We start from the raw sequence: 25,000 nt of genomic DNA on the forward strand, positions 1-25,000 counted from the left end.
TCAGGAAATGTCTGAAGACTGTGTTGTTCCGTGAGACTTATTTTTTATGAAATAGATGTTACTTAGATTTTATTATGTATCCTGACGTGATTTTTCATGTTGTTTTGTTTTGATTTTTAAACATTTTTATTATGTAAAGCGCCGGAGAGCACGATTAACGTGAATGTTTAGGTGCTATATAAATTCAATATGTATAATTTAGCATTATATTTGATGGATTATCATTTATACCTTCATGGAATGACTACGCGAAGGCATCTAACGGTGAAGCAAGAAATGGCGTCATTTAGCTTTATAAACAAAACAATAACAAAAAAAAAAAATGTAAAAAAAAATTAAAATGATATGTATTCCATTTTGACCAGAGAAATTCTCCTCAATATACCCATCAATCTATCTAAGTGATTTTAGAAAGTCAAAAGATGTTAAAATTAATGCTTTTTGTCAGTGTTGGACAAAATGTATGGCCGTCGCGTCCTTTTTAACAAAATAAAATTCTCAACAATCGTTTTTGTATATTTCCCCAGGGATATAACAAATGTCGTACCTACATCGCCGCTCAAGGTGAGTTTTATATCTAATCTGTCAATAATTATTATGGTGTTCTAGAATTCTGAGACTGTAATTCTTCTTTACACAACAATGCACTTTTATTCATTTAAACTTATGTTAAATACTACAGTCATGTCTAGTCTTTCACGGACAAAAGGCATTTGGAGCAGCTCAAAGAAACAGCTGTAATTTCTTACTACTCTTTATATAGGGCGGAGGTCAACCGCAAGGTACTTTTCGTCAGATCTAAAAGACCCAGCTACCCAATCAATGTTAGGTGGGCAGTGAGGAGGGGAGGGGTCCTAAAAAATCTCTGACTACACATGAGATTGATATAACTCGTTTAAGTGTGAAGCAACTGCTCTACCGACTGAGATATAGGGACACCCAATAGGCATTTGCTACCAAATTCAACCCTTGGTTGGTGACTGGTATTTCAATGTCTTGGCTTGTTATCTTTATGAATTGTTCACCTATTAAATGTGGCATTAAATCTTCATCAAATTTAACCATCTCTGTATGTTTATCTTTTATCGAAGTTAGTTAAAATCACCCAACAATGTGTGCACAAAGTTACCTTCAACCCACTCTTTACCACTCACTCACTCACTCACTCAATCCCATGACCGGATGGTCGTTGGGGGACTTGCGTGAAGCAGAAGTTACAGTCTTCCTCCATGTCTGCCTGTTGCTAGCACTATGTAGCAGCTCCGGAACCGACATCTCTGTCCATTCTTTTATATTGTCCAGCGACATCTTCCTTTGGCGCCCTCTTCTGCGCTGGCCTTCGATTGTCCCCTGTAGGTCTGTCCTGCTCATTCAATCGTGTAGAGTATGGTGTCCAAACTCGTTACCACCTGCAGCAAAATCGTCACATTTGTTACGACACATATATACATTTTTTTCTTATTCAGATTTATTTTGTACATCACAAACTTAGAATGATATTTATTTAATTAATAAGAAAATAAAGTTGTTTTGTAGATAGCTTGTTCGAGTTTTAAAAAATAATTTTACTGCTAGTTAAGCCTGCCATTTTTTTTTGGGGGGGGGGGAATACTGAATATGATTAGTAAGGAGAGAGTTAAATTATTCTTTTTATGCCAATGTGTTACATTTTAATCATAGTGATTAATTGGGTGTGCCCAAAATGTCCATTCTATGTTCTTGTCCAACCTGTGACAATAATTTAGACGCATTGCATGCGCCAAACATTAATTTGTTTTAGTAGAGTGATTCTTCAACGGGGGAATACGGACCTAGAAGCCGTTTTGTGGCACCTGGAAAAGTGTCAATTATCATTGAGAAAGAATTTTTTGGCAGATGATAGATAATAATTTCCATTCATTTCTTTAAAGAAAATAATCCCACTGTTGCACAATATAATGATTGTGCGGTTAGGTGGTCTTGTGGTATGACACTCACTTTCGGATCGGAAGGTTCTGGGTTCGAACCTCACTAGGCGCTTAGTTGAGTCCTTGGAAAAGGCTCTTTACTTACATTCCCTCACCATACTCAGATGTAAACTGAGTACCCGGCCGTCAACAGCGTTGTCTCTTTCCGAAAAAAATATAATATCGTCTAACAGGCGTCAAGTCTCGTCCTACATGTTAAAAGTTGCTGTTGGCCAGGGACCCGTTGTAAAGCGCTTTGAACACGATTAGTGGATATTGCGCTATATAAAAGCTCAACTTAAGTTCAATGTAATGATTGCTTTTGATTGAAATCAACTTCAAGAAATGAATGAAGAGCAGCGGTATTTATCATGCAAACTGAATCAAACTGGTCGATTCAATTCTATCCTACCAGGTCCCAGCAAACCAACATTGGGCGACATCTGGAGGATGGTTTGGAAGGAAAACTCAAAAAGTCTCATCATGCTAACCAATTCTACGGAATCAGGAAAGGTGAGGAGAAGAGATATTATCATTACTATTCATAATATATACATGTAGTATTCCGGGTTTTTAAAAATATTTTCGCTCCTATAGTTCTGTTTCGTGCGTTATGCAATTTATTTACCGCCCCCCTTAATGATGAAGCATAGTACATCTTATATTTTTAGGATTTTGCCTTATACACACACACACACACACTCACACACACACACACACACACACACACACACACATATATATATATATATATATATATATATATATATATATATATATATATACATAAATTAACTTACTTATTTTTAGCCGAATCAATAGTTTCCGTGTCCTCCATTTCATCAGTCGGCATCTATATGCTCTTATTTAAATCATTGACCACTCTCGTACCTACAAGTACCACCAAGACTCATATATATACACACACACACACACACACATATATATATATAATATAAATATATATATATATATATATATATATATATATATATATATATATATTGTGTGTGTGTGTATGTGTTTTTGCTTTAATGTTTATCCCCCCCCCCCCCCCCAAAGACACAGACCAGAAATAATCGTTGATAAACTCAATATAAATCACTTAACCCTGTCCCATTCCCAATATTAATCTTGTGACTTTCAAAAACTAAATCATTTTTTACGTCTTTGTTTACATTATTTTCTTTTATGTTGATACCGACCTAAACATCTGCTCATAATTAACAATATGAAATTGAATGTAAGCTTTAATTTAATTACGAAAACAGATCAAATGGACGTTTAGGGTTTTCCCTCTATCAACAAACAGGATGAATGAAACACTACAGATGAATGAGATAATGTGATAGTGGCGTTGTTAAGATGAATAAACATAACATTGATGGGCAGGAAATAGTATATAGATCTATTTCTAAAAGGTGGGCAATTAATTAAGTGAAAAGAGGGGAGGCGGAGAACATCTGTTCATAGTCTAATAATGAACATAACTATGGGCAACATTGTTGTAAAGCAAAATATTTTAGGTTGGGTTGAGATTATTACCATAACAATACTGAGGCCTTAACAGATTCTATTTATTACCAGACCTGCAAATAAACAAGTGTTGGTTAATGCTCATCATCTTTCATTCTGTCTTTAGAAAAAGTGTGAGCAATACTGGCCAGACGAGGGATGTCACCAATATGGCAACATATCTGTCCAGCTTCTAGACGTGGACGTATTGCCAGATTTCACGATTAGATCTTTCCTCATAAGCAAGGTATGGGCACTGACATGTCTAATTCGTGGTTATTAATAATAATATATCTTTATTGTCCCCAAAAAGTGGTAATTTGTCATTTGGTTACAAATTTATAACAATACAATATTGACATAGACACACTCACACAAGATGCACACTAGTAACATAGTAGTTATCGTTTTAAAAAAAAACAAACATAAAAACCAAAAAAAAAAATAAACCGGCATCAACAACATCATCATCATCATCATCATCATCATCATCATCATCATCATCATCATCATCATCATCACCTCAAAGTATGCCGGTATTGTCTCGTGATATATTTTAATGGTCACAGTTGAATTTGTGATTAAAACCACGAGGCATGCGAGAGGTATTGGATGATGCGATGTGCCAGACAAAAAGCTCAAGTAATTTGGGGTTTGTTTCTTTATTTGTTTTTGTTTTTGATTTTTGTTATTAAGCTCTTTTATCCGAAGACTTGCACTCATACTTACACTCTCTAGGGAGATAGCGTACCCTTTGATGACTGACTCGAATGAGTCTAATACGCTTCAACAGTCATGACGTCACTTCCCTCGTAATGACGCATGGTAACTTAGTAACTGACTCTAAACTATCGGAACAATGGCGGACGCCCTTATGAAATATTTCTCAGACGAGCATAAAAGCATATCCAGAGTAGAAAAACATTATAAAATATGATTTTGTTTTGACTTTTACATATTCTGATCACATGACATATGAAAAGTTCTAGCCAGCATGAAGAATAAAAAGTACCGAATTCCTTTATTTAGAACCACGATGCCCGCCGTTGCTGGGTGACATCAGACTATTGAATCCAATTATAAGCATAGCATAATATACGATTCATACACTCTTGCTTTTTGGAATTCCTGACGCTGCACGAGCTTGGGTGTGTAAGAAATCTTTTATTCTACCCCTCAATCCATTTTGATTTCGTCATCTATGAATAAAAGACATTTTCAAAAATAGTTAAATTATACTTCTTTTTTTTCAAAAATCTAATTTTAGTGAAATTTAACGTTTATAATAATCTGACGTCACAAATTATTATTGTAAACTTGATATCATTTAACAATGACTATGAAAAAAAATTTTTTCTCTTTTTGAGGAAAAATTTTGTCTAAAATCAAAGCCCTATCTCCACTGAGTAGAAATGTTTTTGAATTTTGAAAATCCATTCATAAATAAACAAGTTATGCAGTTTCAAAGGTGTCATTTATTTGGATAACCCGCAAAGAGGGAAAAAAACGCGAAAATATGGGACGCTTTTTCGGCATTTTTTTTCGACCTTTGGTTGTATCTTGCGTAATAAGTGGATTAAAAGATTGAAACTTGAAGAGCAAATTAGGATGGTGTTTTGTAAAATACGGGAAACGTACTCGTCATATTCATATGAAATTTTACAACCAAAAAGAAGAAATGTTCATGTATTACCTTGTCAGCGACAAAACCTCCACGCCCGGTAGTTTTAGAAATATTTTAATCCAAAGAGTAAAAATCTATTTTTAACGATCTTCTGGGAATTGCACGAGTTGTGTCGCTTGACATAATCTAAAATGACCTTTTTTATAACTGTGTGCCAACTTTCAGTCATATTCATCGATAAACAGCGTCGTAATTAATTTTTTAAAATAGCATATACGAAACGGCTTCGTCCCATATTTTGACGCGAATTCGGGCACTTCGTGAACGAAAAAGAGGCCCAAAGATTTGTGCGGGATAGTCATTGCTATATCATTACGCTTGACTATTTAGGGAGAGGGGTGGAAAAATAATATGTCATCCGAGGATAATAAAACTTTCTCAGAATGAAGTTAGAAAAGTCACAAGTGACGAAATAGTATTTGTGCTTAAGAAATGGTCGTGAGCGAAGTTGGACGCGGTGCATCAATTTACACAAGCGTACGTATCGATACCTCTTTTTCCATCGCATCCGTCACCAATTCTGTTACTGTTCTTGATCTTGATATTGTCACTTGACTTTTACAAAAAAATCAAAAATGATAAAGCGAATGCTCTACCAACTGATTTGACGTGACAAAGTGTCAAATGCTGACCTTTGGACAAGAACAAACCAAGAACAAATGGATGTTCAAGTCAGACGCAGAAAGTGGCGATGGGTTGGCCATAACCTGCGGAAAGAGCCCTGTAACATAACCAAGCAGGCTCTCGAATGGAACCCACAGGGCAAGATGAAACGGGGTCGTCCAAAACAGACTTGGAGAAGCCTTTACCAAGATTTGAGCGTCTCAAATCTTACCTGGAGTGAGGCAAAGGTCTCTGCCAAGGACAGAAGAAGATGGAAGAGTGTTGTTGAGGTCCTATTCTCCGTCAGCAGCCAAGAGGCATCAGCCAAGTAAGTCTACCAACTGAGCTATCGGGTCCCCCGTTGACAATGATAGCTGCAATGGAAATCGATCTGCCTGGATCACGACCATGTCAATCTTAATTTGTTTGGCCAATTTCAAAACTTTAATTTTTAATTCGGATTATTTCCACTTTAAATTCAAATTTGCTCATTATTCGTCAAAATACTAGATTGATGCAGACGTTTATCTATCTATCTATCTATCTATCTATCTATCTATCTATCTATCTATCTATCTATCTATCTATCTATCTATCTATCTATCTATCTATCTATCTATCTATCTATATATATATATATAATATATATATATATATATATATATATATATATATATATAATACTAATAATAATGCTGAACTCTTATATAGCGCTATAACTCCGACGAGGCATCAGACTCTAAGCGCTTAAATTACAAATTATTTTGGGTCAAACATACTCACTCACTCTCACACACACAAGCACGCACACATACAAACACACACACACACACACACACACAACACAACACATACACCGCGACGCCTATCTTCCTTCTCATATCATGGACTAAAATCAAAACGAACTTATTGTCAGGTCTGGTAACCCAAAGTGCTATGGAATCACTGTTGTAATGAAAATCTGCGGCTATGTGGTCTAGTGCTATGACACTCGCTTTCGGATTGGAAAGTCCTGGGTTCGATCCTCGCTCGGCGCATAGTTGAGTCCTTGGAAAATGCTCTTTATTCACATTCTCTCACTGTATTCAGGTGTAATATGAGTACCTGGCCGTTAACAGCGTTGTCTCTGTCGAAAAAAAACTGTAATATCGCCTAACAGGCGTCATGGACCGTCCTAAATGTTAAATGTTGCTGTTGGCGAGGGACCCCTTGTAAAGCGCTTTGAGCACGTTTAGTGGATATTGCGCTATATAAAAGCTAATTTTCAAAATTGTCTCAATCCAACACATGTCCATTAAAACAATTTTAACCCACTCCCATAGTTTTCTTGCTTTCGGTTATCAGACCTCTTAATATGTGGACATCGGTGTCTATCAATCGGTGTCTAAAAACATCGAATTTTCCTAAATTCTAGTAACCAAGTGACAACACATAACAAAACAAAAACAAAAACTAAAGAAGAAGAAGAAGAAGAAGAAGAAGAAGAAGAAGAAGAAGAAGAAGAAGAAGAAGAAGTAGAAGAAGAAGAAGAAGAAGAAGAAGAAGAAGAAGAAGAAGAAGAAGAAGAAGAAGAAGAAATAACAATGACCAAACCCAACAATTTTACCATCTTTAGATTTGATAACGATGAACAAGAATAGAATATTTCTATCTAATTTTGACACTGCGCTTGCTTGCTGTATTCAATCAATATAACTCTAATGATGTATCGAGCCATTTCTTGGGACATCTGGGTGGTGTTGTTGTTGATGTGATTTGATGGGGGTGGGGGTGTGGAGGGGTGGGGGGGGGGGAGAGTAGGGGTGGGGGTGGAGAAGTAGGGATTTAAGGGATGTTTGCGTGTCTCTCTTTTTTTATTGTCTGAAACCTGAAACACTTGGCGCCAGAAATGCTACCATGTACGAAAACACGTTAATGGAGTTTTCGCCCTTTAATTTTTAGTAGAACTATTTATCGCTAAGTTTGTTTGTTTTGTTTGTTTTTTTTTTTTGTTTGCTTTTGTTTTGTTTTTTTTTGTCAAGAACTAAAAAAATGTCTGATGTTATTAGCAGAATGATTGACATCTTGTGAAGATAAAAATAAGTGACCAATCGTCTCAAAAAGGTATTAAGTCATAATGGACCTGATTCTTCAAAACCAATTTTCATCTGAACTTATAGAGAATTAGAGTCAAAATACATGCTTCTTCTTCTTCTTCTTTCTACTCCTCGTAATGTAGAAACCTCAAGTTTGGGGAGTGAAATACATTTCTGACTTAATCGGAAAACGCGCATAAATTAAAATTTTGGCCAGAAAATTAGATCTTCAAATATTGATCGATTGAATTGACCACAATCCAACGACAAGCTGACTGAAGTCGAGAAATACCTTCATGGCGGAAGAAAACATCAACCCTGACCATGCAGCTGTATACAGGCTTTCCACAGGGATTGAGTGGGACATTCATGCAAATGAAGCTGTTGAAGATCCGAGAGAAGAAATGTCCTACGGAACTGAGCTCACACTGACTGAGCTCCCCAGGAATGAATGGGTAACACTGAACAGAGCACGGGAAAAACTTGGGAGAACAGCTGGGAGGATGAAAAAGTGGGGGCTGGCTGAGACTAGCTTGTGTACGTGTGGATAGATGCCCAGAGCAGACAATGGAGCACATCCTTAGAGAATGCCAGGATGGGCCCATCTGCACTGACCATGACCTAAGAGTCTGCTCCACAAATGTTGTGGAGTGATTTCGGTGTTGGAGCGACAAGCTTTGATTGATTGATTGACCCTCATCTTGCTAAAGACTAAAAACTTGGGACTTTACTGAAGTCCCAGGTTTGAGAGTCTTCAGCAAGATGAGGTTCATTTCAATCGATCGATATTTGAAGGCCGACTTTCCTGGCCAAATCTTTAAATACTTCTTTTCCAGAGTGCGGAGGTCCCGATAGCTCAGTTGGTAGAGCACTCTCTTCACAAGCAAAGGGACAAAAACGATCCCGGTGCAGTCGACATTTTTTCTGACAACCCCCTACCCTTTGTCCACCCAGCGGTAAATGAGTAGCTGAGTCTGTTAAATTTGGCGGAATGTACTATGCGATAGACTAGCGTCCTATCTAAAGGATAGCAAGCACTTGCTATTGTCCGGTTCACGCTATAGAAACCGGGATAAACTCCGGCTCCATGGGCCCAATGGCTCTGAAGGACTACTTTTTTAAAAACATCATTGTCTACTTTCTTTGATTTGATTAAGTCTTATTAATCAATACATTGTGATGTTTGTTTCTTAAACCTAAAATAGTAACATAAATACCATCAAACAATAAAGAGATTTTCATCTACATCATATCATCATTAAATAATGGGGTTTCTTAAGTAGTGGAAATGTCCTGAGAGCAAAATACTCTCAGTACATGAAGTTGAAAAGAGAGCTTTTGTGTGGTGCCCCTAGCATTTAAGGGGTTTGATCTTTTACATTTTTTTTAATTTCTAAAAATACATTTGTTGATTTGTTTATTATTATTTTGTTTTGTTTTTTTTTTTGTTTTTTTGTTTTTTGTTTGTTTGTTGTTTTTTGTTGTTTTTTTTTTTTTTTTTTTTTTTTTGTTGGGGTTTTTCTTGTTTTTGTTTGTTTAGTTTTTATTTTGTTGGGTTTTTTTTTGAAAGGGTTGTGAGTTATTTTGATTCCTTAAAAATATGATTTCTACAAACACCCTTTGTTAATTTTTTCGTTTGTTTTTTTTAAATGTTTTTTTAAAGATATATTCTATTTGTTTTTCCTTATTCTTTTGTTATTATTTAAAAGTAGGTATATTTTTACTCGATTAAAAGGAATATAGTGGCTAAGTTTGTTTTTTTTTCTCACTATATTTCTATTCAATACCAGTTATCAATTGTGATTCTTTTCTTCATATCTATTTTATCTGTTTCAGGGTGGGCAGTCCAAATATGTGAAACAATTCCATTTCACCACTTGGCCAGACCACGGGGTGCCTCGATTTGGACACTCCTTACTGTTATTTCGACAGAAGATACGGGCGTACGACTCCTTAGACAACGGAACGTTGGTCATCCATTGTAGGTAAGTAAGTTCAGTGTCAAACGTCATAGCTGTATCTGGTATTCAAGGAGAGTAGTAGTAGTAGCGTATGGCTACATCTCCACACTGGAAGTCTCCAGCCTGTCTTTAAATTCGTCACCGCAGTTGAGGACAGCCTCGAAATCTCCCGCGAATCTCGTCACAAGGCAGTGTAAGATTATGTGGTCTGCTGTCTCTGGAATTCCCTGACAGTCGTCTGACTCCCTCAGACCCCATCGATGCATGCTTGCAGCAGTCCTGCCGTGGCCTGTCAGTGTAATCGGTTTAAGGCGACCCACTGTTTTCAATTGCCATTCCTGTAGCCTGGCATAAATTCCGTTGGGCAATTGATTACCCCACCTCTCTCTGGCATGGTGTGTGTCCAATATTCCCTACCGTGTTGTTCAGTTCTCTCAAGGAGAGAACACCGTTATATGAGCTCTTTCATCCCCCCCCCCCCCCCCCGAATCCACCTACCCAAACCTTTAACCTTATATTAAATGCAAATTATACTCACTGCAAAACTAAAATATGAAAGGGGAGAAGAAGAGGAAAAAGAAGAAGGAGAAGGAGAAGAAGAAGAAGAAGAAGAAGAAGAAGAAGAAGAAGAAGAAGAAGAAGAAGAAGAAGAAGAAGAAGAAGAAGAAGAAGAAGAAGAAGATGGTGAGGTGGAGGAGGAGGAGGAGGAGGAGGAGGAGGAGGAGGATGAGGAGGAGGAGGAGGAGGAGGAATAGGTCTTTGGACTACTTAACGAAGTCACTAAGTAAATGAATAGACGTAAATACATTAATTGTATTGAGGGACGAGAAATAGTACCCTAACCTTCCTCATTGGCACACGAGCATGCACGCTTACCATTGTACTCAACACATGTGTACCAACACACATACAAATAGAAATAGAGAGAGACTGTGTGTGTGTGTGTGTGTGTGTGTGTGTGTGTGAGAGAGAGAGAGAGAGAGAGAGGAGGGATAGGGGGGAGAGAAGGGAGGGAGAGATGATGTGTGTGTGTGTGTGTGTGTGTGTGTGTGTGTGTGTAAGAGAGATAGAGAGAGAGGGAGGGGGGAGGGGCGAGAGAGAGAAGCACTCGCCAACTTCCGCTCATCAACACAAAGAGACATAATGTTATTTCAGTCCTAAAAGTCTAAACAAAGATGAGTACCACAGCAATCTAGAGATGGCATTGTTGATGAGTACCGTTGACTCCAGTCTTAATTATTCATATCCATCGGAAAGTCCTGAGCAAGAATAAATAAAAGGAACATTGGACTCCATTCGGGGCCGGGTGCCCACTCGAGTATGACCGCGTTAATGAATGAGCTCGAAATTAAAATGACAGGATAGGCGTCCGGGCGTCCGGCCGTCCGAGCGTCGTCGGAGCGTCCGTAATGGTATGGTTAGGTCTTCGATGGTATGGCGGACATTGACGGCCCGCAGAAATAATCCATTTGGAACGCATCCACTGCAAGTGGAAGGTTAATGTAAATTATGAGGGTTAATGCTAAAGATGGGCGAGTGAGATCCGGTCCTGATTTGACTTACAATGCAAGAGCTTTCTATAGATAGTATGCGCTTGGCTAAGAAACTCACAATATTGCCATCCGGAAGGATAACGGACGAACACACAAAACTATGTGTAACCTTGAACGTCTATTGTCTGGTTAATACAGTATAGTGAGAATACATACTTTTTATGATTATTTTATATAAAGCTCAATACATGAGTAACTTGGAAAAGGCCTATGAAATAACTCATATATTATGTCCTGGAAGGGACAATCACCCTCTCGTATATTTGTAGATTGGTACTTTTTTTTTCAATGATGATAACACAATGAACATGGTGCGTAAATCAAAATTTGATACTAATGGATCATGTGCATCCCAAAACCATTTTCTCATTGGTCAATAAAAATGCACAATTATGCAAATGGCTGAAGTCGTGAAAGGTGGGGAGGGGGGGGGGGATTGGATGGAAGGGCTTCTGGAGTACTTTCATTTACCCCCCCCCCCCCCCCCCAAAAAAAAAAAAATACATCGGGAAGGGAGGGGTAGCATTTCGAGAATGGTTCTAGATAAAAGGTTAAGTGCTTGAATAGCCTGGGGTGTTGGTAATGGCCAGTAAATGACCATTTTTTAGAAGGAACTGGTCAAGCGTCCATCAGGTCAGTGCCCATATCTCATCAAACCACCGGCCATTGTCCATCCCTGAAATTAATGTCCTCCGATGTCAATTTGTAATTCTGATGCTTTTGCTTATGATATTATTTGGCGGGTGGTAGTGGGGTGGGGGTGGGGGGGGGGGGAAGAGGGGATTCCGATATCTCAGTTGCTAGAGCACTTGTTTCACATGCAAAGGGAGAGTGATCGCTTACGTATAGAGTCCACATTATTTATTCCGACCGCCTGTCCACCCAGCAGTGATTGGGTGCCTGGCTCTATTAATCAAATCTAGAAAGTGCGTTTCTATTGACAAGCGTTCTACCCAAAGTGAAACAAGCAATTGTTTGCGTCTGTTTTACGCTATAGACAAAGGGATAAACTCCGACTCTGCTCCATGGGCCTAATGATTGGCTCTGAATGACTATTTTATAATATTATGTTTCTTTAATATGGTATCTATAGTTTCAATCTGTTGTAAAGCGGGTGCCAAAAAGTGAAGTGCGGCTATGTGGTCTTGTGGGATGACACCCGCTATCGGATCGGAAGGACCAACTTTCGAGATTTGCTCGACGCGTATTTGAGTCCACGAAAAAGGCTCTTTACTCAGATTCTCTCACCGTACACAGGTGTAAAATGACTAACTGGTCGTTAACAGCATTGTCTCTGTCCGAAAAAAAAAATGTAATATCGCCTAACAGGCGTCATGTCTCGTTCTGCATGTTACGTGTTGCTGTTGGTCAGGGCCCTTTGTAAAGCGATTTGAGCACGTTTAGTGGGTAATTGTGTTATATAAGTAAAGCTCAAGCTCAAGGTAAAGTTGAATAGATCAGAAATACAAAAACAACAACCCAAAAAAAAAAAACCCTTTCACTTTCTAAACTCATTAAATTATATTGCCGTACTCTTAAAAGAACAATCACGTATCTAAAACTTTGGCCAGTAAACTAATCTTTCAAATATCGATCGATTAAAATTACTCTAATTTTGGCAAAAACTCTCAGAGCTAGGACTTCGCGAGTGGTGGATGGCGTCGATTATAGCGTGTATCTCTCGTGGCCAGGCGGAGATGCCGTGAGAGTCGGGTCGTGGGTCCGACTCTCCATCGCCACAAATTATTTTATTTTCTATTAGCTTCTGGTTGGCACTTTCCAACTTATACATTTCTTGTATTATCAACATAAGTGCGTGCTCCACTCACTTTTCTGGATTTTTATCTTTTTTTCTAGGTCTAGATATCACTTTTGTGTGAATTTTATTTAGATATTTTGATTTTTCTTTCATTATATTTTTTTTATTTTTGTTGGTGATTACACATGCGTACACAGAAGTGCGCACATGCATGCATTTGCAATCACACAAAAGGGCACCAATGAGCGTCACACACTCACACGCGTAATCAAAATTTCGAACACATATCAATCAGATTATATTTACCTCAACCACTGGTCCATCAATTTTTTTTTTTTAATTCATCTTTCCTGCAATCCCCCCCCCCCCCCCCCCCCCAACCCCCCTCTTATACGTTGTGTTTATATCAAGATCCATTCTGAAATGGGATATCATTATAATTTGTCCCCCCTCGTCAACAAAATGGACCGTACAATAAAATGGACCAAAGTGGCATCGAAAGTTACCCCCCCCCCCCCACACCCACCCACCTCTCCCCTTTTTCTTGTTCTTGAGGGTGCCCCATTATTCACAACTCTTGTTATATTTTCTTCTCACCCACACCTCCTTAACCCCCCTCCCCCCCCCCCCCCCCCCCCCCTTCCCTTTATCTTGCCTCATCTCTCTATCGTCGAAAACTTCGTCTTCATCCTCATTACTTTAACAAATTATTCTCTGTGTGTGCGAGTGTGTGTTTGTGTTTGTGTGTGTGTGTGTGTGTGTGTGAAAAAGGGGGAGGGGGTGTTGATTAGAATGAGGGCATGCTTCGGAGATAGTAATTGACGAGTATAATGTAGAGTGGGAAGGGTGGAGGGTTGGGGGGGGGGGGAAGTTTTAAGGGGGGAGGATGACCAATCTACTATGCAGTCTCTTACTGGGACCCAGGAGTGGGTGGGGGAGGGGGACCGAGAGGAGGGGTGGGGGGAGGGTATCATTGAGTAGTTTTGTTTCTTGTAATGACTCACGACTGAGAGTACTACTACTAGCATCACTCACGCACACAATATCTTTGATTTATTTGTTATTCGTTTGAAATGAGTTTTGGAGAATCCCATAATGAGAATGAGTGAGAGAGCGAAAGGGAGAGAGAGAGAGAGAGATTGAGAATTAGATGGAAGAAGAAGAAGAAGAAAAAAAAATCGCTCATCAAAAGCAACGAAAGCGAATAAAGGAGCAAGGCGAACAGTTAGCGTTGAGTAGTCGTTTGACATTCAAAATTGAACGAGAAATCAAAAACTGGAGTAATAATAATGAAAAAAAAAAGAAATGGAACAATTTATTTAGTCAGGGAATTTAAATTAGACAATTGAAAATTGAAGTGCGGAGCTGTGTGGAACCAAATGTGGCATTAATAATGAAAATGCAAGTCGTTGCTGATCGAAGATTCAGCAGAGGCCGGCGATAGTGGAGATAGTTTATTAATTGGCCATCATAGGTGGGGTGTAGTGTCGTTATTGGGAATTTGTACGTAATTGTATGAGTGAAAAAAATAGGGGAAGAGGGAGGGGGGGGGGGGGGGGGGGGGGGGGGGGGGGGAGGGGGGGATGGGGGGGGGGGGGGAGGCGCGCGAGGGTATGGTGTATGTGGATGGGGGGGTGGGGTGATGTGTGCGTATGTGTGTATGTGTGTATGTGTGTGTATGTGTGTGTATGGTTGTGTGTAGTTGTGTGTGATTGTGTGTATGTGTTGTATGTGTATGTTGTGTATGTGTGTGTATGTGTGTATGTGTGTATGTGTATGTATGCGTGTGTATGTGTGTGCGTATGTGTATGTGTGTATGTGTGTTTGTGTGTGTGCGCGCGCGAAGAAAGGAGGAGGAGGAGTAAGAGGAGGACGACTAAAACTTCATGAGTCAATTTCATTGTTTTTTTTGTTTTTGTTTTTGTTTTTTTTTTGTTTTTTTTTTGTTTTTTTCGGAACAACGTTTCATTCCATTTTTTGAAATCATCTTACAAGCGGTGATCTAAAACTTTCCCCAGCTGGTGCTGTGAATCTTGCAGTTCTTCAGAGCCATGAGGCCCAAAGAGCCTGGGGTTATCCCTATTTATATATATTGCGTGAAACGGATGATAATGATATAGCATAGCAATTGTTCGCTACCCTTGTGATAGGACGCTACTCTTATCTAATTCAAAGCAACTCTGAGCTATCGGGCCTCGCTCTGTGTAAAGGGACTGATTGCTAATTGTGCGGCTATGTGGTCTAGTGGTATGACACTCGCTTTCCGATCGGAAGATCCCGAGTTCGTGCCTCGCTCGACGCATAGTTGAGTCCTTGGAAAAGACTCTTTACTCACATTCTCTCATCGTACTCAGGTGTAAAATGAGTACCTGGCCGTTAACAGCGTTGTCTTTGTCCGAAAAATTGTAATATCGCCTAACAGGCGGCATGTCCCGTTCTACACGTTAAATGTTGCTGTTGACCAGGGACCCTTTGTAAAGCGTTTGAGCACATTTAGTGGATATTGAGCTATATAAAAGCTCAATTAATGATTTTTTTTTAATATGTTCGATTTTAGGGTTTTAAATGAATGACGCAGGCACGAACATTTAGTTCGTTTAAAAGATGAATCGTGTGATCCACAGGACCAGTCTGGAATAAATGTACCTTAGGGGCAACGTGGCTTTGCGGTACGGTCTTTGCTTCGTACCTGAATGGTACCGAGTTCGATCACCAGCCGCCGCTGCGCTGTGTGTGTTGCCTTGAGCAAGTCACATCGCCCAGCCTGGTTCACTTTGGGTGCTGACGCCTAGGTTATTCCAGTCTTCCCTAGGATTAGACCCTAAAGACAAATTTCCCTTGGGAATGAATAAAGGGAATTTTTTTTATTTTTGTATTTTATGACCTAGATATTATGTCGATTATATGACCTGGAATTCAAAATAATTAGAATTTTGATTGACAAAAATAATAATAATAATAATAATAATAATAATAATAATAATAATAATAATAATAATAATAATAATAATAATAATAATAATAATAACAATAATAATAATATAAGAAGAAGAAGAAGAAGAAGAAGAAGAAGAAGAAGAAGAAGAAGAAGAAGAAGAAGAAGAAGAAGAAGAAGAAGAAGAAGAAGAAGAAGAAGAAGAAGAAGAATATTGCAAGTTTAAAAACAAACAAAAAACTCTACAAAAATTCCGTTTACTCATCCCATAGGGGAAACTTGTCTCTAGAGTCTATTCCAAGGGAAGACTGGAATATCCCAGGCATTAGCCGCAATGCAACGCCGCAAATTGAGCTAGGGCGATGTGATTTGCTCAAGGCCATACAGCGCAGCAACGGTGGGTGATCGAACTCGGTACCTTTCGGGTACGAAGCAAAGACCATACCACTGAGCCGCGCCGTCCCATAAATTATGTGGAATTATGTGGGCCTGGAAATCAAAATAATTAGAATATTGATTGACAAAAAGATAATGCAAGTTGATAGGAAAATGACTTTGAGACTCGCGATAAATTAACTTGGATCCCAAACGAGGCAAACCGTAGCCATCGGTAACTTATAGCCTGACACTGACCAGAAAATGACGTCAAAATGCCAGTCTTTGGCCACAAAAGAAAACAAATCGTGAGTCGTATTCAATAATTCGACCAATGAAATAGCTTGTTTCCTTGAGCTCTACTAACGACAACTCACTGGACGCTACACAATCCTAAAAAATGACGTCAAACTGCCAGTCCTAGAGGGTTCTTTATCGGGCAAACGTGGTTAGATGGGGTGCATGAGTGCAGATTGGAAGAGTAACTACTCCCCTCCACCCCCCCCCCCCCCATTCCCTCTTATACATACACACACACACACACACAAACACACAGCACATACACATAACACACACACAAACACTCCCTTGGGGAAACGATTTTGAAGGCTAACATGATCTCATTGTAGCGGTATGAATGGCTTGTCAACCCCAGTCATGTGCTGCAGTGGATACTCCCTTTGGTGACAAGGGGACAATCAAAGATTAGACCAGGCAGGAGATCGTAGTGGTTAGAGATTGGAACTGCCATAACATTATATCGGGAGGTTTTCCGAAAGCGCTTAGTGCTAAGGGAAGCAACTCAAATATTCCCTCAATTAACCCTAGGAAAATATTATAAAACCTAGGACCTTTAACTAACCCTAATAGAAAAAAACAAACACCTTACCACCTTTGCTAAGACTTATGACTAACTCTAATAGAAAAAAAATCCTCCGATCTCGAGCTAACCCAATTAGAAAAAAAAAACAACCCTAGGACTGCTTTGCACTACCTTTCAATGCTTCACAAATCAAAATGGCGACCGAGAATCAATACAATGGTCAAATTTGGAAATTTTAAACTTTCACAAATCTATCAAGGTTTGTTCTAGAGTTTTTAAAATACTTTTATATGATGACAAATTGCACAAATAAACGCCTGACAAAAGATCCACGTTGAAAATATAAATTGAAAGAAATGCTAGCGCTAGGAGATTTCGGAAGGTCTCCCATTATATCTGCAAACCACTGACCAAAAAAAACACACACTTTTTTTTTACTTTATTATGAAACTTTTATTTATATAAATATCCACCTTACCTTAAAGGAGTTCCGTCTCCCTACAGAGGTTGAATATCATGGAACGTTATTCTTCATGCTCAATGGCCATTACTGCGCAGTCAATTATCTTTTTGCCTGTTGATGCCTCCACATTTCCTATCCAGGACTTCCTTGGCTTGCTCCGTACCTTTCTGCCAAATACTTTTCCCTCTAGCTCTGATCTTTGAATGGTGTTGTGTCCGAATGTGTCCGAACGTGTCCATAAGTCAGTTTTCTCATTTTAACTTCTGCCAACAGTTTTCTGGACTATTGTCCTGCATCAATAAGAACCAGAATGTTTGATAATTATGGAAAGTATGCGCTTGGCTAAGAAGCCCACAACATTGCCACTCGGAAGTACACACAAATCTATGTGTAACCTTGAACGTTTATAGTCTGGTTGATACAGTTTAGTGAGAAATATTCATAAACGTGAATGGCCAAAAACAATAACAAAGGCCTGAGTGACGTCAACTTCCAACATCTATAACGGTATGAAAAAGCGTTTATGAATCAATGATAGTCAAAGTAGAAAGAAAAATACAAGAAAAAAAATTCATCCCATGAAAACCAGCCTTCTTCACCTGGGAATCGAACATCAAGCCTCCCGATTACCACGGTCAGACATGGTTCGATCTCCAGTCGAAGCAAGCAGATATTTCGGAGAAGGGGTGTTTTTTTCTTTATTTATTGTATTTTTCTTTCTGCTTTGTCTTGTGATTCCCGATAACTCATTTTGGTAGAGCACTCACTTCACACGCAAAGGGGCCGAGATCGATCCGAATGCGGTTGATTTTTTTCTGACCACCCCCCCCCCCTCCTATGTCCACCCAGTTGTGAATGGGTAGATGAGTCTGTTATATTTGGCGGAAAGTCCTTTGCGATAGAATATCGTCCTATCCAAAGGATAGCAAGCAATTGCTATTGTCCGTTTCACGCTCTAGAAACCGGGATAAACTCCGGCTCTTTGGGTCTGAAGGCTCTGAAGGACTTGTTGTGTTTTTGTTTTTATGTCTTGTATTGTTTCATACATACTTTTTTCAAACCGTTTTCCTTCACCAGTGATAAAGATTTTTTTTAAAAAAGTGTTCATGAAACATTGTCAGCAAAGCAGATATAGTTTTAAAAAGTGCAAGAAATAAAATTAACGATCCCCAAAATCAGCATGTTTCGACTGGAGATCAAACCTCAGACCTTCTGATTACCAGTCAGACGTGGTTCCATCCCCAGTCCAGGCAATGTATGTTGTTGTTTGTTTGGGGTTTTTTTCTTTCCTTTGTCTAACACTATTTTACACAAAACTTTTTTTTTTCAGATTTTTATCTTACACCAGTGCCGGCTCTCTAAGTTGTCATTTTGATATAAACCTAATTTTGATTTGATACGCTTCAGAGGCTAAGACGAGCTGCAACGAAATAGTTATGACGTGAATATTTTACAACCATAAACAACATAGACAACGTTGTTAACGGCCAGGTACTCATTTTACATTTTACCTGAGTACGGTGAGAGAATGTGAGTATGTAAAGAGCCTTTTCCAAGGACTCAACTATGCGCCGAGCGAGGCTCGAACCCAGGACCTACCTATCCGAAAGCGAGTGTCATACTACGACTAACTAGACCACTTAGGCGCATGGCCAAAATAAGATTTTTTAAATATTTTCTGTCAGTGAATGAACGTCAATATTGTGGAACCAGTAATACGGTCCCGTATCATTGCAGGCCGCTCATCCACGAAAATCGGCTAAAAGATTGATCAAACTTATTCATAATCCCCCGGGTATTGTCCCTCACGCCGTAATGAAATAATCACAGTTAACGCGTAATCGGATTATGTATTAGACACCTAATTATTATGCCGACTATCGATATTATTATTATTATTATTATTATTATTATTATCATTATTACAACGGCTGGCAATAGGATGAAGTGGTAATCGATTCCAGAGATTAATATAATCAATTCCAGGATTCGGAAGGATGAATGGATGGATGGATGGATGGATGGACAATAATACTGGCACCGGCCAGTCAACCCCCCCCCCCCCCCCCCACGTAGTCTGATGTCCAAGACTATAATATAATAGAAAGTCGGAATCACTCAGTGGCCCATGAATGTTTGGTCAGGTCAATTTTTGTCGTTCTATTCTATTTATTGGCGGCGAAACTTAACCCAGTTTCTGTAGCTTGAAATAAAAGATAACAATAATGTTTTCTTCTGTGTAGATTCGAGATAACGGAAATAACATCGCTAGAATGCAAACAAGATAGAGAGATTGAGATGCGGTCCAGTGTTTGGACAAGTTCCTATGACGCCAGGGTTCATTACAGTATATGTGGCTTGATCCGATATATATTAATAAATTCGAGCCTTGCTGCTCCTTGGAGCAGGCTCTTTACTCACATTCTCCCACCGTACTCAGGTGTAAAATGAGTACCTGGCCGTTAACAGCGTTGTCGTTGTCCGAAAAAAAAATTGTAATATCGCCTACCAGGCGTCACGTCCCGTCATACATGTTAAATGTTGCTGTTTGCCAGGGAGCCCTTGTAAAGCACTTTGAGCACGTTTAATGGATATTGTGCTATATAAAAGTTAATTTAATTTTATTTTTTTTATATCCATCATTTCCCCCTACCCCAGATTGTCCATCCAGCGATAGACTTTCTTAGCGTCATTTAGAAAGAAATTGCTATTGTTCGTTTCACATTATAGAAACCGTGATAAAGTCTGAGTCCATGGGCTCCATGTCTCTAAAGGTATACTTTTGTTTAATGTGACCCTGTAGCACGCTGACTAGCAGATCATTTCATCCGAGTAATATCATCAAACTCGCCAAAATAATTTGTTTAAAATAAATAAAGCAAAACTTTTGAGTAAAATAAAAACTTGTTATTGATTGAATCCATTCAACTCCCCCCCCCCCCCCCCCCCACAACCCATCCCCTTCCTTCATCCCCCCCCCCCCCCCCCCTCCCCACAATTTCCTAATTCCTTTCATAAGCAATCGCAAAATAAAATAAAATAATGAATCCAGAATCAATCAGTATTAGTCATTAACCCCCCCCCCCCTTTCCCTCTCTCTCTCTCTCTCTCTCTCTCTCTCTCTCTCTCTCTCTCTCTCTCCCTCTCTCTCTCGTTGCCAATTCTCAACTAACCTGCAACAAATGTTGAATCCTTCACTTGTTTATCAGCGCTGCAATCTACCAACAACAAAAAAAAAGAAACTATTTTCTCCAATCCAAATAATTCTATAATTCATCGTGAGTCAACGCTTCTTCACCATCCACGGATTCCCACACAAAGCCAAAAGGCAATAACAACATGTAATACCCCCCCCCCCCCCCTCCTTTTCCAGCGCCTTTCCCTCATTTTTCCGAGTCACTTTATTACTACCGATCATCATCATATTCGGCCAAGAGCTAGACTATCTATTTCTGGATGCCAAAATGTAATCAAACAAAAAGGCCATCACGTAAAGAGTTATTGGAAATATTCTTTTTCCCCCAACTAAAACCAGCCATTATTAATGATATTATGGCCGGGGATTATTAAGGAGCGTGACTTTGGGACAGCTGGATGAATATTTTAGACTTTGTTTTGTTACATTCACGTTTTTTATGACGTTCAACTATTCTTTGTTGCCGTTTTAATCTTTAAAAATATCTGCCCTTGTTTTCAGTGTATTCAAACTACGACAGGGTGCCCATGAAAATTTTGCTGCTTGAAGCTCGAAAGAAAAAAAAAATGACGATAAGACTTGAATTGTAAGCTTCAATTTATTAGACGAAGACAGATACTGTGAACGTTTCGCGTTTCCCTTTTATCAACAAAACAGGATGAATGAAACACTACAGAGTCTACTCTCATTCGTCTGTAGTATTTCATTCATCCTGTTTTGTTGATACAGGGGAAACGTTCACAGTATCTGTCTTCGTCTAAAAATATGAAGCTTACAATTCAATACGTATCATTATTTTACAGGGTGTCCACAAAGTTTGGGTACATGTCATACTTCACTATATGATATTTTAATAATAATAATAATGCTCTAACTCCGAGACACCAAACTCTAAGCGCTTAAATTACACATTATTTTGGCTGAAACAAACTCATTCACACACACACACACAGACACACACACACACACACACACACACACACACACGCACAACACACAACACAAACCAGACAGACCGATCTTGCTTCTCATACCATCTAGTAAAGACGAAACAAATATGGTTTTTTTTTTATTTATTCATTTTTGCTGTAGATTGTGGAGATTTGGCTGAAAAATATTTTTATTCACCGGAGAAGAGGCAGGTGACGTGATGTTAAAATTCAATTCATTTCCACCCCAACTTGAATAAGATTGAGTTTTGTTTTAAAAGGGGAATGTGTTCTACTATCTTGGACCCAAACTTTATGGACACCATGCATAATGTTTTAATGTACTCTGAAATAAAATTAGATTAAATAAAACTTTGAATATTTTTATGAATCATTGCTTACCATTTTTAAAAGTAATAAAGAAAAGTCAATATAACAGATTTTTAAAAAGAACAAAACACCAAACACGTAACGTTTCGGGCTCAAAACCCTTCTTCAGCCAACAACAAAAACTCCAATAAAAACATAAATGCATTACTAAGTTCCAGATTGACGACAGAGAAATTTGGTGGGTCTTCTCTGTGAAAGAAAAAGTCTTGGAATGCAAGCAAAAAGAAGCGTGTTTTCTTACTTTTTACATTCCACAGCTTCTAGTCGCTATCACTTACCATTATATTATCCCCCTCCTTACCACCTATAGATAGTTCGAAGTTGACGTCACTCAAGTCTTTGTTATTGGTTGTTTTGTTTTTTTTTGTTTTTTTTGCCATCCGCGTATATGAGTAATTTTTCTTAAACTGTATTAACTTGACTATAAACGATCATGGTTACACAAAGTTTTGTGTATTGGTCCGTTATTCTTCCGGATGGCAATGTTGTGAACTCCTTAGCCAATCGCATACTATCTATAGGAAAATTGTCACATTTGTTACGATGCAGCCAACAATTTCGTCATTCTAATTTCTTTTGTACAACATAATATTAGAATAAAAATGTTTGCTATAGTTAAAGTATATATAAACACCGTGTTGAAGAGCTCGTTTAGCACAAAACAATAATATTGTAGGATATAGCAAGAACTTACAGCTTTTGTAAAATCTGTTTTTGTATAGGTTGGGTGTGAAATTTTCTGGAAAATACGGAAAATGGCCGGCAAGGAGAGAGTCAAGCTTTCTTGAAGAAAATTGAATAATAGATTAAAGCTTACAATTCAATATTTATCCGTATTATGCTTTCTCACCATCATACAGAACCCCATTTTGTCAGAATTCGAACGCATGCTATAATCCTTTTGAGTCATTTTACAGGTCATCTAACCACTAAGCTATTTGCATTTTTTTCCTTTTCGATTAAACCCTGCTCCATTGTTGGAACTGAATGGAGGATATCATCATAATTATTATTGGTAGAAGTGATGAATCACAGACCACTCTGACTTACAGTATGGCACGGTTATCTCGAAATGGGTTCGCATTAAGTCATGCGTCGGTTAATTTCAAAACCCTACGGACTGTGTTGATTTGGAGAAGCGAGAAGGTAACATAATTTAGTGTAACTGGTGGCAAGCTATTCTAGTCTTAAACGTACTATAAAGATATCACCTCCTGTTATTTTGGATTTTTTTATGAGTAGGGGGTGGGGGGAAGGGGGGGGGGGGCGGGCCCAAACGTCGTTTTTACTTAATAATTGTTATTTCTATCTAACCTGTATCGATTCATAAAAAAATCAAACTCGACTTCCCCGGGATCGATCTTAGCCCATTTGCCTGCGATGCGATTGCTCTAACAATTAATCTATCAAGACGCACCCCCCCCCCCCCGCGAGAAATTAACGCATGCGCAATATTTCGCATCTTAAAACGCTTTGCTCGAATTCTAAATTTATCGATGTATCCGAGCCACACTGTATATTATAAATTGACCACCATGTAGCATAGGTCCGGTCATTTGGTCATCAGCTCATAGCCCCTGCTGTAATAACCAAATGCCAAATTTCATGTCTGCCTCTGATTCCCATCTCATTCTCTTCCCCCCCCCCCCCCCCCCCCCCCCCCCTTCCCCCAACCCCATTCGTCCATTGGCCCATTGAACTCCATTAAACTCGGCCACTCTAAGACTAACAAAACAAGAACAATGGCGTACTTTGAATTACTAACGAAAGAGTGAAAATGGAAAGGCTTCGTATGGGAACAAAACAGACAATGGACGTTTCGGGTACAAACCCTTCGTCAGCACAACAATACACAAATAAACGTGGAAAACAAATAAAATATAATGAAAAATAACTTGTATCGTCTGTACTCAATGGTGGTTGCAGTATGAATGAAATGTTAGCGTGGCGTGGGTAGAGGATAGGGTGCCCCAGGGGGGTGACTTACCGTTTGCGTACTTTGAATTACAAATTAAAAAGGATTTTGGCCAGAAAACTCGTCCTTCAAATATCGATCGATTAAAATGATCCTCGTATTGTCAAAAAACAAACAAAAACGAAAAAAAAATCCTCTCAAACATGACACCGGTTCTAAATCCCAGGTTTGAGAGATTTTGTCAAGAAGAGAGTCATTCTAAATTTATCGATGTATCCGAGCCGCACTGTATATTATAAATTGACGACCGTGTCGCATGAGTCCGGTCATTTCTTGATCAGGCAGCTCATAGCCCCTGCTGAAATAACCAAATGCCAAATTTCATGTCTGCCTCTGATTCCCATCTCATTCTCTCCCCCCCCCCCCCCCCCCCTTTTTCCCCCAACCCCATTCGTCCATTGACCCATTGAACTCCATTAAACTCGACCACTCTAAGACTAACAAGAAAAATGGCGTATTCTTAATTAACACATTAAAAATAATTTTGGCCAGAAAACTCGTCCTTCAAATACCGATCGATTAAAAGGACCCTCGTCTTGTCAAAAAAAAATTAAAAAAAAAAAAAAAACAACAAACAAACAAACAAACAAAAACGTTCAAACATGAGACCGGTTCTAAGTCCCAGGTTTGAGAGAGATTGTGTCAAGATGGAGGACAACTTTTTCTGGCTAAAATGTTTCAAATATGTTTTTTACAAAGTACGGCAGAGAATTTGGATCCGGAAACGTCCACTTAATTAAGATTTGTCGATTAAATAGTGAAATGGAATACAATGCCCCTCCACTTGTGAATAGGTCTCTAAAACAAGATTTACTTTT

The 25,000-nt window shown here is 38.8% G+C and overlaps 1 protein-coding gene across 3 annotated transcripts in view; it reads left to right on the plus strand.

Moving 5' to 3' along the window:
- LOC144962681 (receptor-type tyrosine-protein phosphatase T-like) overlaps window positions 1-25,000 on the plus strand; it is a 405,447-nt gene that overhangs the window by 350,856 nt on the left and 29,591 nt on the right. For all 3 annotated transcript variants that reach the window (XM_078895816.1, XM_078895818.1, XM_078895819.1), the window contains 4 exons: window positions 528-564; window positions 2,362-2,459; window positions 3,589-3,708; window positions 9,660-9,808. In XM_078895816.1, coding sequence (XP_078751942.1) covers window positions 528-564; window positions 2,362-2,459; window positions 3,589-3,708; window positions 9,660-9,808 — 404 coding nt within the window. The remainder of the gene's footprint in view (window positions 1-527; window positions 565-2,361; window positions 2,460-3,588; window positions 3,709-9,659; window positions 9,809-25,000) is intronic.

This window comes from Berghia stephanieae, chromosome 1 (genome assembly GCF_034508935.2).
Source record: "Berghia stephanieae isolate SIO BIC M18660-M18661 chromosome 1, UCSD_Bste_1.3, whole genome shotgun sequence".
In the NCBI taxonomy this organism is placed as follows: Eukaryota; Metazoa; Mollusca; class Gastropoda; order Nudibranchia; family Aeolidiidae; genus Berghia; species Berghia stephanieae.